At 45.1% G+C, this 12462-nt stretch overlaps 1 protein-coding gene across 1 annotated transcript; it reads left to right on the forward strand.

Moving 5' to 3' along the window:
- Positions 1-1488: 1488 nt before the first annotated feature.
- GPBAR1 (G protein-coupled bile acid receptor 1) lies at positions 1489-7349 on the forward strand. The gene is made up of 3 exons (XM_078861913.1): positions 1489-1958; positions 4336-4746; positions 6971-7349. Exons 1-3 carry the CDS (start codon positions 1489-1491, stop codon positions 7347-7349), a joined length of 1260 nt encoding a protein of 419 aa, XP_078718039.1.
- The last annotated feature ends 5113 nt before the right edge of the window (positions 7350-12462 follow it).

Consider the following 12462-nt stretch of genomic DNA (forward strand, 5'->3'; position numbering starts at 1 on the left):
GGAACCGTGAACTTTTGCAACAAGCTGGCGAGCGCGCTACCGCTAGGCTACATCGCATCAAGCAGTTGATGTAGCGCCGATTCAGACCACTTTGGAGGTCGTAATCAGATAATTTAGTTAGTATTAATTTAGTTAATAGGGGCCGTCCATAAATGACGTCACGTACCTAGGGGGGGGTCAGACATTTGTTACGATGTGTAACGATGGGGGGGGGGGGGTTGAGAAATGTGACGTCACATCAAAATGCGCAACTTTAATAAATATAGACAACACATTCTACTTAATTAAATAGACTTTTTAATACATGTTTTTTTCCCTACAACATCAGAGTGTAGCGCCACAAAATACGCACTACAATGACAATAGTTTAAAGCGATTTGAAGCATGTTTTATTTTGGGGGGGGGGGGCAGAGCTTTGTGACGTCATATTTAAGGGGTGGGGGGTCTGACATTTTGTGACGCCGTATGACGAAGGGGGTGGGGGGTCAAAATTCGTCCAAAATTGCGTGACGTCATTTATGGACGGCCCCATATTCGTGTAACGATTAGCCCCTGATCATGGGTGTTTGACCATACTTCACCACGCTGGTCAGTGTGGGTGGGAGAATGACCACTCGCCATCACTCCGGGCTCGGAGGAGTGTTGATAATCTTTTCTCTCAAGCTTTCTTCTGGCGGGCATCTTCAGAAGTTGACAAAAAAACACTTCTCGGCACTGAAATGCGTGACTGAATCTAAAGGGAATAAATGCTCAACACGCAACTGCCCATACCCGGTGTGCATGTGCAGCCGCAACGCGTTCAAATCGCCAATGATGTTCGCCGTGACCTGGAATCGACCTCGGGTGGCTTCATATCGCAGTGCGCTAACCACGGCGCCCCCCCCTCCTCTAGATGACTAAGCTTTGTTATTCCGAAGAGCGAGAAACACAGCTCACACACAATACATTTGTGCGTATCGAACATACAATAAAATACAAATAAACGAATTTGATTCATTTGTCTTCTTGTGACCGCACAGGTATGCTCTGACTGCCTCCATGGGTATTCCCTTCGCATCCCCACAGATATCCCCTTCGTACCCCGACAGACATCATCTTTCACCAAAGGTGCCCCGTGAGCACCCTGTACAGAAACGGCGGATGTGAATGTTTCGATACTGTACGGAGGAGCATGACAAGTCATACATAGGCAAAGGAGGAAATGAGGAAAGTCTCGAGTATGGATGCACAGACAACGTCACAAGTTAAACACTGGTTACCTTCAAATACACATCTAAACGCACGGTGTAGAAAAGTTATATTTGAACGTTTTCATCTGGCGGCGGCAGCCACTTCTCACCGACGAATTCTCCACGTGTTCATATAATAAAAAAGTAGCAGACTTCACCCCACCCACCCACGGCTTCATCATCACAACCAACCACCACCATCATCATAACAAGAACCCGACGGTGCCTCCACCGCCACCACCGTCAACTCCACAGAACCATGTACAGCTGGCTCGCAGACAACGCAACATCTCCCTCTTGGCAACCACAACAGCAGCAGCAGGAGGACCAGCCAGAGACCGACGACACGAGCCCATGCCGCACGCGGGACCCGCGACGGCTTCTCGTGCTCACGGTTGCGCTCTGCGCTCCGCTCAGCGCGCTCATCCTCCTCGGCAACTTGGTGACGGTGGTCGGCATCGCCGCGTCCCTCCGTCGCTCACGGGCTTCGCCGGCTCCTAGCTCCCTGCTACTGCTGAGCCTGGCCGTGGCCGATCTGATGCTTGGTGGCACCCTGTCCACGTTTCCCCGCATGGGTGTCGGTCGCAGCGAGCGCACGCTGTGCGTGCTGCAGCAGCTGCTGCCCAACTTCGCGGCGCTGTCCCTGCTCGCGAACCTCGTGGCGGTGCACGCCGAGAGGTTCCTGAGCGTGGCGAGGTCGTTCCGCCACGGCGACTCGCGCATCCGCAGGTCAGTCGGTGTGTGGCATGTGTGGGTGCATCCATCTGCCAGTCATCTGAGTCGACCCATGGCACCTGGGTCTGTCCCGTGACCTCCTGCCAGCAGCGAGCCTTCGACACTTCACCTGGCCTCAAAGTGCACCTGGCCTGGCACAAGCGTTATGGTGACGTCGCCGTCACTTCGTGGTGAACGGTAGTTGTTTGTTGTTTCGCCAACACCAGTGAGGATTATCTGAACCTGGGGGAATCCGATGAGCCATGAAGTTCCTTTTCACAGATGTCACGGGGGAAGCAAAGGTGGCGGCCACCCACCCCGTCGAATGCAGTGTCAGCCTTAATAGGTGATGATCGCTATCATCAGCAGCATTTATTGTAAAATTATGCTTGTTTACCCAGGAAATCCTCACTAAGTCTCATAACACTTTTTCGATGATGGTCATGCCACGTTATCTTAGTGGGGAGCAATGATTGCTGCATATATATTTCATTTGAGCAATTTTTGGGTAATTTAGCATTATTTCCATGACCATTGTGATTTGCATCATCACTGTCATCATCATTATCAGCAGTAGCTACATCAGCGTGATCATCATCGTTCTTCTTGTGATCATGATCATTATCAGCGATGGACAATTCACTGCTGGATGAAGGCTTATCCAAACCGCCGCCATCTCTCACGATCCTGCGATATAATAGTCCACCTATCACAGGAGATGAATTCACAGCTGTTTCCCTGGTGGTCGTACTCTCGGATGTGTTCCAATCATTGCCACTACCTTCATTATTGTACTATCAGCCAAGGCCGTAGCCATGGAGTCAACATTGGGGGGGACAAAATCGTCCAAGGGGTCAGGGAGTCCCCTTCCAGAAAAAAAAATCTAAATTTGAAAGCGAATTTCCTGCATAAAATATTTTAAAATGCAATAACACATAGGATGGGTTTTTATTTATTTTTTACAATAATGTCTAATAGTGTATTGTATTACATTGCTCTGTTTTTTTCTTTTTTACCTTTTTTTGTTTCATTGTATGTAATGGCAGAGATTAGGGATGTATAAAGTACAACCATAACCACAATCATATAAACAGAAATCTATTTTATAGCAATATATTAGGGCGGACATTTTGAGCATTTTGAATATTGGGGGGGGGGGATGTGTCCCCCCCCCAATATATATTATAATTACGCCTTGCTATCAGCCATGTACTATCTTGCCTGCTCGCGGCGTGTCCCGTCCAAGCCCACTTACTTTCCTGAATGGACTGAATAATGCGATTATACGACACATGTTCTCTAATCCATGCTTTCATTTTTAACCGGAAGATTAAATCAATCCATTGAAACTCATGAAACATTGCTGCTTTTGGAAGCGCGACCTGCGATTCCAAGCATGCTTCCCATGCTTTGCACTTTTTAGTTGTTGCTCCTTTGTTAATAACCACGTTTCTGAACCCTGTTCAGGTAGTACGCACTGATTTAATAATTTATTATTTTGCTGTATCGATATGCTACTTTTCATGACCAAGTTTTGCTTTCCAAAAGCGCTCTGATCTCTCTGTCATCTGTATTAACAATATTCGTCATGATTATTAATTATCATCATGAGCAAAACGGCATTCTAATGTGTAACCTATGGAGTTGTCAGCATAACACATCATTATAGTCAACACGGTCTAGATTTTCATCATTATGACAATCATGATCACCATATCATGCCCAATAGAAGCTCCCGCATGCGCAGGTGTGTGACGATCAGCGTGATGATGATCATGTGGTCAGGATGGTTGTCACCATGATCAGCCTTGTCATTATAGTGGTGACCATCATTATAATAGTAATTATTATAATCATCATTCATCAGCACACACATAATGACCTGTGCGTCAGCGAGGCCTGTGTACCGAATGGGCCATGCCACGCTCGGGTCCGTGTGCGTGAAACAATTTACTTATGCCACATTTTCTAAAAACAGCACAAAAACGATGCAAAAATTACACCCCATTATTAGTATGAGTTGTAAATTTTTATTTTGATATTACCTCATTTGTAGAACTTCCAACACAATCACCTTGTACATAAACACGGGATGGAGAGGCCCTCAGCCCCACGTCATGTCGAATGTGTGGGTTTGACTATGCTATACGCTGGTCAGTGTTAGTTGAAGGCGGGGGGCATAGACCTACAAGCATAGATGTATCGTACAACACTTAAGTTTGCTGCACTGCCCTCCACTGCCCGCAAGCCCTATGCTATAATCTATTTGTCCAGTAAACAATACATTTTAACAAAAACACAAGTTAGGCAGATTGACCCACACAGCACTGGACACCATGGCTGCGCACTGCCCTCTCAAACCCACTGCAAATCTCTGTGCGTGGCATGCCAGGCTCTGCCCACTGCTGATCGTCACGGCTTGGGTGGTGCCACTAACGTACGCTTCTCTCCCGGCCCTGGGCTGGAACAACTGGCCACCCGGGAATGGCAGCGAGCACATATGCTGCTTCAAGCTTCACTTTCTGCCCGCCTACATCTACCTGGAGATATACGGGCTCATCGTGCCTGGCGTGCTGGCCATGGCGGTCCTGTCGGCCCGGGTCCTGTGCATCGCCCGGCACCACGTCCGCAACATCGGCCGCCTGCAGCGCTCGGCCAACGCGGGGCAGCTGCCCGAGGGCGCGCGGCGTGCGCGGGCGCGACAGATTCGCAGCCTCGTGTTGTCCTCGACTGCGTTCTGCGCATGCTGGCTGCCCTACCTGGTGTTCGTGCAGACTTCCTTCTTCATGAGCCTGAGCGCAAGGTCAGAGATTAAATTACCAAACGACAATGGGATTTCCCCCCCCTCGAGTTGTTAATGTTGTGGGTTAACTCTCCAAGCACAACGGTGTGCTGAACTAGTAACGAATTGGCATGTATTGATTATGTTACAAACCTTACTAATTGGCTGTGTCGGATGGTGGCCGGTTTAATGAAACTTTTATATTACGCGATCTAACCCAAAAAACCTCTATAATGGGATGTGGTGTGCATGGACATATTATGGACATATTAGTCTGGGTGGTCCACTCAGATAGACTCGCACAAAGATAAATGTGGATAATGGGCTAAATCTGCAGCCATTTCTAGATCTCTCCTTTTATCCAGAACAAAACACACGGATAATAGCATTAATTTTGCACTTCCTTGAGTCCATATCCAGGCGATTGTTGTTATCCGTGAAAAATACAGATGATGGAATCAATCCGCACGTAACAATAAATGTCAGATTAACATGTAGGCTTTCGAGACCAGTATTATTCATCATAAAGGTTTTTTGGGTTAGATCGAGTTATTTATAAATGTGTCGCAACCCTCCACCACCCGACATGGCCAATCAGTAAAAAATGTGTCACGTTGACAAAAGACAAATAGTTCACTACTTTAGCCCACCGGTGTGTTGAAGAGTGGATCCACAACAATTACAATTTGAGTACGACGTATCGCTGGAAATTACATCCAGCATCTTCGGGCGATTTGCCTGAATAGTGAAGCCATCCACTTGCTTCCGGTCTTAAATAGTGCAGGATAACGTCATCATTGTTGAACCCCATCAGGATTCGAGATCAGAGGTGGAGCTGGGGATGTATGAATAAATGTCAGAGTTGACACGAGGAGTAGCAGATAACAGGGCTGGATAAGATTATTTCACCTTTCATAATTTGTGAATGTTTCGGGTTCAGTTTTTGGTTGCATTGTAGTTGACAGTGCTCAGCTCACAATATGAGCATTGCAAAGTTAAATATTGGTTAGGGATTGGCCTAGCCAGTTATCGCTGTGGTAAAAAAATGGGTATCATGTCAGCAATGGCTGTCCAGTGGATTATGTCAGCCCTCATCATAGAAATATAGAATTCCCACGACTGACTCAGAAGCCTTATTTAAAATGAGTGTTGCACCACTCTCGTTTGGCATGTAAAACTAAGGTTGCCCCATCTCCTGAATTTCCCAGGCTCATCCTATGTATGAGGTCACGTCTATGTTTGAGGTCAAAGTTTCGAAGTCTTCCTAATACATTAAAAGTCTCTGATTTTGTCAGTTGCATAATAATACACCACTCATGACAATCCTGTTATACGTAGCTCTCCCCTCTTCGGGCATTGGGAGATACTGTATTCATTTTACAATGATACCCCAGTTCTTTGTACCTTTGTGTAGACAACCCTACATAACGCAGTAACTATTATTACTTTGAATGTCATGGAAAAATACCTTCTATTCAGAGTATAGAGGAGGGTCAGTGACAGAGACATTAGCTTGTGATTTTTTTAAGTCTAACGTTTTAGCTGTTAATAGCAGTGGTGATTTAGTGTTTTCAGGATATGTTTATACACAACCGTCAATGCAAGCCTCTTGAGTTTTGTTTGCCTTATACTGTATGTCCTTTATACAGCCAGATGTGACCACGTATTTTTTACTTGGGAAACTAAACACGACAGCTGCTGTATTTTTCCAGCCACCTTAGCAAAGATATATGTTCATCGTATGGCAGTCAAACTAATATTTTAATGTTCACAATTGCAAGTGAAGATCCATATTTAATACAATGGCCTACATATGTATGACCAGGCTATCATCATCAGTTCGCTAGACTTGAATGCCTAGTTTAATCACAGGTTGCTGAAAACTGCATAATTTTAGCAAAATGGGTTTAGGACAGTGAGTTGATTAGCAGGTTGCGAGTGTTGGGATGAGATACTGTTTGTTGATACTCCCACATCTTCCAGGAAGTTATTCGTGGAAGAGTAGGCCAATCACCCCTTAGAGGGGTTCTCTTGAAATCACCCTTGTGGAAACCCTCTGCCACCAGTGGGTTAAGCAAGCGATTGCAGTTATTTTTGCACTTATTTCTATCTGTTTCAATCATGTAGTTGGATGTATTTATTTTGCTTTTGTCGTTTTGGTGATCCAGGTCACTTGCAAATGAGACTATCCTGGTCTCTTGAGCTCTTACCTGGTTAAACAAATAAACTGGATTTGACCTTTTAGGTCTGGCAAGCAGGAGGGCGTGGAGCGTCACACCGAGGTGCTCATCGTCCTCATGAGCCTGGCGTACACGGCCTCGGCACTGGTGCCACTCATCCTCATCTCAGGCCGCCGGAGGTACAAGCGGTCGTTGCTTCGTCTGCTCTCGTGCGGCATCCGCCGTTGTGCCCGCCCGGTGGTGCCATCCACTGCCTCGGCACCACCTGATGTTGCGGACGCCACCGCTGCCACCACCTTCTCCTCTTCCTCTGCAATGCCGTGGGGTTCGTGCTGCCCTTTCTGTCGAGGCCAGCTTGAGGACAGCGCGAAGGCCAGATCAACGCCAACCACCAACAGCAGTGGTGTCCAGCAGTGTGTGGAGGAGATGGAGGGTGCAGATTAAACCTGTAGTGCGTGTGATTAGATCAGGGTTAGTGTGGCTGTGTCGAGTACGCGTGTGTGTGTGTATTTGACTGTCACTTCTATGTATTAGTGGGGAGCAGAAGTGTATTGGTGAGCGCACTGCGCTACAAACTCGATGACCTGAATTCAATTCAAGTTCACGGATAACCTCGCTGATGAATATCTGAACCGGTCCTGGGCATCCCCTAGATCAATTCATTCCTTAAATCTGTACCTGGTGTGTATATATAAACATTGGAGAGACAAAGGCAGCCAGGCGTGGTGCTGGCCACACCATTATGCGCTGCGTTGGCATACATAGGTGCTCTTTAACAGCACTTGCCCCAACAGTCTGTTACGGCTAGAGGGTGAATCTTTGTCTTTGAGTGGTGACGTCGTAGTGAGAACACTACAGTACGAACCCGACAACCTAAATTCAATTCCCGGCTAAAGCTAGCTTCAGTGGTAATTAGTTGAGCGGGTTCTGGGCCTCCCCTAGGTTGACTCAACGATAACCGAGTACCTATTGCAGTGTGTAAACATCAACATTGGGAGGACAAAAGCGGCCAAGCGTGGTGCAGGCCTCACCCACTCCTCATGTGCCGTGCCGGTCTCCGATGTGCTAAATGGGGGATTATTTTTTGTGGTTGGGTCCATGTATGTATTTGTGCATATATACATATTGACATAGGTGCCGTTGATGGTAGCAGCGATGCCAAGATCGGACTGTGTGGAGGAGGCTGGATAAAGATGCTAGTGGACAATTGGAGTCAGCTGCCCTCCAGTTACAAATGAGGGTGCAAGTGCGACGTTCAGAACAACGAGCAGAGCGCTGGGAAGCTAAACAAGTTGGCGCAGTGTGGAGCACAGGTGGTGAATATGCTAGATATCTTATTTCACCCGTAACACTTGGGTCTGTCTCCTGACCTCCTTCCAGAAAGCCTTTGACACGTTACATGGCCTCAAAGAGCACCTAACCTGGCACAAGCGATGTGGTAACGTCACCGCCACTTAGTCGTGATTGGCAGCTGTTGTTATCCATAAATGTATTTAAGAATGTATGTATTTATTTTGAAGTACATATCATTTATATATTACTCCACCCATGTGTGAATGTATGCGTATATCTGTATATATTCTAAGTCAAAGTCAGGGTGTCTATGTCCTTATTTTCGCATTTTGGCAGCACCCGTCTTCAGTGAAAGGCCATGAGGCAGACATGGAAATTTCCCATTATTTGCAGAAAACAATCACTGTCGACCACAGAGTAAGGATTTGTTCAATCAGCCACTGACTGGGATTTCAATTGCATCCTTTTTGTTACGAACCTGCACAATGCCGCCCGGCCTGGTGATGTGTTATGTATGCACAGTACTGTATGTTCCTTACACACATTTACATCTTTACGATGTTTAATAACCCTCTCGCACTCATCTGTTTGTGTTTTGTATTGGCTTATCCCCTACCTCATCATCATTCATGTGTTGGCTGTCACTTCTATGTATGCCTCATACACACATATCAAAGGGAGCTGTTCTGTACTCCTTTTCATTAGGACTTTGATGTATGTGTTTTAACCTATCAGAGATAGAAACATATGCTTTGTATATATCAATATTTTATTTTTGCTTTTTGATATGAATCGGTTTTTATTTATTGCATACAATGCATTGTATTTGTAAAGCGTACTTATTGGTATTATTGATATAAACTGCTGCGCCAAATTAATCTGTTCGTCTGTGCATCTCTCCATGTTACGGTGGGAGCTCAACTGCGGTGTTGTACCATTTCACGCAGTCGGTTATTCTACTGACCCGTGCTGCTCAAGAGCCTGACCCCACAATACATGTCCACCCAATACGAATAGCGTAGCTTTAGCCGTTTGACAGCACTCGTATAGTGCCTGTCTAAACAAACCTGTAGCACGTGTAAACACAGTCAGCTGCGCCCAGCGCTCTGCTCTCAACCTCAAATTCTCGTTTCAGAATCTGGAGAGAGTGGCGTTAAAGATCGTACAGGAAACAAAAAACGAGAAATGAGGACTGGGAGCTGTGACTATGTTAATAGCTTGCACCATTGCTTCCCTACCTCCACCCAGAGGTAACACGGGTAAAGTAATGTAAAACAGCCCCTTATTACCTCCACTGCTGGATGGATGGAGGAAGGCCTTCCCACATACATTTTTGGTCTTGGAGGTTGTTTGAGCAAACTTCACCATGCTGATCAGCGTAAGTTAGTGAATGGGGTGCCTAAAACCAGTTCAGATATTACTTGACACTGGTGTTAGTCGTGTGGCAGAATATCAAACTTCTCTCATTGGGCTCATAGAGTAATGCGCTAACCATGCATTCTACTGCTCAACCCAGCAGCAAAATGGTATGTTACAGTTAATTAACCAACGTGTTGCGAGTGGTGGCTTAGATTGTGGGAAATCCATATATCTTGTAGATCATATGTCCACAGTGGGTCACACGCCAAAGATTGAGAGTATGTTGCAGATAAATGGTTGGCATGTGCTTGGTGTTAACCAATTCTCTCGACACAACATCTCAACCTTGGTTTGTGCTGCATAGCTTTCTGATATGTTCGAAACTGAATAACTTAGCTCCTGAAGAAACTACCAGCAAGGAAAAGTTCAAGTTTGTTTAACCAGGTGGTGAGAACCCAAAAGACACGAATAGTCTTAGTTGGAAAGAGTAACCTGGGTCAGCAAAATAACAATAGGAATAACTTAAATCAAGTTCAATGAAGAAGCAACACAAAACGTCAGACAACCTAGCTAACAACAACGGGGTTCAGCCCGAAAACACATCGGAGAGCCACAATAACAATAGCCACAATTCACGAATAAGTGGAAGTCATTTGACTGTGGTCATCGCGCTAGGCTAGGTGCACTATTAAAGTCCCTGTTAAAGTGGCCTGGCATGACACACAATTAATTTGGCAGTCAGCTGGCCTAATTTTGAAAAATTTGTCCCTTGGCAAAAACGTTAGCATCATCATTTGTTATTTTCTTAGCTGCAGAGAAGACAGGTCGTATATTTCTAAAATACAGTTGTTTACTAGACATTCGTAAACTACTTTTGGGGCAAGATGGTTCAGCAAGGCTGTGTTTACCTTCTTACTTCAAAAGATGCAGCTTTTGATATAGGAAGGTTTGTTTGTTTTGGGATGATTTATGAGCACTTAGCTTATCACAAAAGCCCCCTGTCTGCATGTATGGGTTATGGTGGCCCCGTAGATATCCACTGAGCATGACTGACTCAAGGCATCAAGAATGAAGTGGGGATTTGATTAATGTTTCTCCTCAAACATTTTTATAATTGTCCATACAATGTATATATCCATGTCATCAATGCTTCATGCTCTGTGCTCCAAACCCATAGATCCGAGGTTCATTCCCAGCCATGGTCGCTGGGTTGCCACCTGTGAGGTAAAAAAAAACACCGACGGGACATATAATGGAAAGGAGAATATCTGACAATAAAGGAAATAGAATAGAATTGCATGATTTGAGAAACTGCATTGAGTGGTGCATTATTACCCAACTGGCAAACACCAGGACTTTAAATGTCACAGGAAGATGGACAGATTCCCAGAGCATGACTGACGTCAGTAGTTAGTGATATCTGAATCAGTCCTGCCCAACGCCTCCCCTCCTCTTCACCAACACACACTGACGAGTGTATTGAAGTACAGTAAAACAGCCATGACCGAAATGGTGTGGGGAGGCCTTCATCCAGCGTTAGTTTGACAAAGGGTTGTACGTTAATTCGTCATAGATTCGAAGCGCAGTTGCATGACGACATGTCCTCGACAACGTGTATTGCTGTTTCCTCGCACAATTAAATTTTTTTTAAAATATGCTATGGAAATTAAGATGTGACCTCGTGAGCAACCCTTTTCTTTGGCAGCTTAGGATATTAAATTATTTATATTTTAAAAAATGCCTCCGAGTTATGGCCACTTCCTCTGTGATCTAACTCGCCTTGTTTACCAGTTGGCAAGCGCGTGCAGTTCTTGTTTTTCATTTTTTGACAGCCGCTGTGTACAGTGATCCCTTGCCAACTGCGAGGGCTAGGTTCCTAGCAAACCCTCAGGTTGGTAAATTCATGATTGGTAAGCTTAAATACCGTATGGGGGAAAAGAGGGTTAGGAGGACCGAGTTCGCGAGTGAACCTATGAAATCCCGTATAAATGTTTTTTACGTTCAATAAAATTAACAAATGAACAAAGCACACTAAATAAAGATAATTTCAGTGACATTTAAGACACGTTTAATTAAGAAAAGTACAGCAAATAAAATCGCATTTACCTTTGATGATGATGATGAGGCACTTCCATCACCAACACTCTTGCTCATACGCTTAGGGGCTATACTTGAAAACTATATTAACTTATTAAAACAACATATTTACGGGGGGAAATTATATCACTGAGTGGCATGCAATATTAGTACGGTATGTGATATTTAAGCACAAAACGGTAATACGCAAATCGCATCCATAACATTTTTTCGTGAGACAGAGCGTGAGTCTGACCGATCGCGGAGGTAGAGCAACGTGGAGAAGAGGACTGGGGGCAGCTGAGAGACCCAGATGTGGCTCGCGTCTCGTGGTCAGTAAATTCGTGGTTAGCGAGGGATTACTGCAGAAGATATGGAAAAGGCTGAATCATTACGCTATATGAGATGAAAATAAGAGCTTACTGCACTGTATGTTCCCCTTGTATATCCTATACGGACTTATGTTTTGTAGTTTGTTACTTTATGTAATATCAGGGCAATTCTTGCACCTTTGTAAATAGTCATGATAATTTTATGCATAGGTTTTCACAACCAATATTGAGTCGTAATTAGTTTATTGTTGGTTATATTGCATACAAATGTGTAGTAAACCCTGCCCCACCCGACACAGGCAATAAATAAAAGTGTTGTGTGGATAAAACTTGGCCAAATTTACGACTGCTTTGACAGCACCACCTGCCTGTTGGAGAGTAATGTCCCAGCATTTAAATGGGCTTGGGAATGTATTATTTCTACGAGCGCTTGAATATGCCTTCTGTAGTCACCGTTCTCTCGGTGTTCTCTCAGACACGTTGTCTCCTTTGGCTTC

The sequence above is a fragment of the Lampetra fluviatilis genome, chromosome 1 (assembly GCF_964198595.1).
Source record: "Lampetra fluviatilis chromosome 1, kcLamFluv1.1, whole genome shotgun sequence".
Taxonomy (NCBI): domain Eukaryota; kingdom Metazoa; phylum Chordata; class Hyperoartia; order Petromyzontiformes; family Petromyzontidae; genus Lampetra; species Lampetra fluviatilis.

Bases quoted from the DNA above. Each gene is read 5' to 3' on its own strand.
- GPBAR1 (XM_078861913.1), top strand. From the start codon at position 1,489: ATGTACAGCTGGCTCGCAGACAACGCAACATCTCCCTCTTGGCAACCA. The intron at 1,959-4,335 runs GTCAGTCGGTGT...GTGGCATGCCAG, and splicing joins GGCGACTCGCGCATCCGCAG to GCTCTGCCCACTGCTGATCG. The intron at 4,747-6,970 runs GTCAGAGATTAA...TTGACCTTTTAG, and splicing joins TTCATGAGCCTGAGCGCAAG to GTCTGGCAAGCAGGAGGGCG.